The sequence below is a fragment of the Nematolebias whitei genome, chromosome 4 (assembly GCF_014905685.2).
Source record: "Nematolebias whitei isolate Nwh7 chromosome 4, NemWhi1, whole genome shotgun sequence".
NCBI classification, from domain to species: Eukaryota; Metazoa; Chordata; class Actinopteri; order Cyprinodontiformes; family Rivulidae; genus Nematolebias; species Nematolebias whitei.
The window spans coordinates 25,012,278-25,013,391 of NC_056501.1; the positions used below are offsets into that span (position 1 = coordinate 25,012,278).

At 35.3% G+C, this 1,114-nt stretch overlaps 1 protein-coding gene across 1 annotated transcript in view; it reads left to right on the forward strand.

The window, feature by feature from the left end:
• The window catches only part of LOC119408268 (cis-aconitate decarboxylase), a gene marked incomplete at both ends in the record, with an annotated part of 2,394 nt that continues 1,280 nt past the window's right edge, over nt 1–1,114 (forward strand). Inside the window, 2 exon segments of the mRNA XM_037675071.1 lie at nt 1–57; nt 530–622. Coding sequence (XP_037530999.1) covers nt 1–57; nt 530–622 — 150 coding nt within the window.

The window sequence follows — 1,114 nt, forward strand, 5'->3', positions numbered from 1 at the left end:
GTTGGTTTGATTGGCAGCACATCTGAAGTGTTTGAATTGGCGCTTCAATACTGCCAGGTGAGACAGTGAAAAATATATTCATTTAACAATTATATAAATATAAAATAGTCTGTTTAAAAACTACATCTGATTACACAGTACCATTGTTTTGTGGAAATAATAAAATATCAATAACACAAATGCAGCAATGTTATTCTTTATGCTTATGTTCAGTCCAAAACAAAGCAAATAGTTCAAACTGACTTTGTTCATACAGTGTAGGTCACAAATTAAATTGTTCTTGAGATATTCATCAGTGTAAGGATAATATGACATATACAGATTTACTGCAAATCAGGAACAGAATCAGGCTGAAGTCCCATTTCCATTTCCTTACATACCTCTTCCACAATCCCAGTGTGTAAAATGTAATAATTGTATCTTTAAAGACAATATATAGAACAATAAGCTGGTTAGAGTTAATAAAGAGTTTTGTTTTATTAAAAATCTCATGATTTGTAAGTTCTAAGTCATTGTGATTTAATTTCAGCTCATGTACGGCCCTGATCACATCAGCTCTGTGTACGGACGCAGAGACACCAGGCTCTCACCAACACTGGCAGCTTTTGTCAATGGAGTAGCAGTAAGTATTTAAATAATTTGACAATATTAAAATTACACTACTGTCATTTTTAAACAAGAATAGTAAATTAAATCATGTTAACACAGCAGCATGACAGCTCTGTGGTTAGCACTGTTGCCTCAGAGCCAAAAGGTCCTGGGTTCAATCCCCTGGTTTCAAACCCCACCTGGGGTCTTTCTGAGTGGAGTTTGCATGTTGTTCTCGTGCTTGCATCGGTTTCTCCGGGTACTACCGTTTCCTCCCACAGACCTAAAACATGCATGTTAGGCTGCCTTCAGGCCCAGGCCTTCCTTACAAAAGAGATCTGTGATCTCAGTGGGATTTGCCTAGTTAAAGAAAGGTTAAATAAATGTTAAATGATATTTAATGAATAAATAAATAACATCAAGCAAATTTAGAAATAAATATGTATCAATCCAAAAGATCTGTCTAATTTCAAACCATCCAACTCAAATCTGTTATTTTGCTGCAGACACATTCCATGGACTTTGA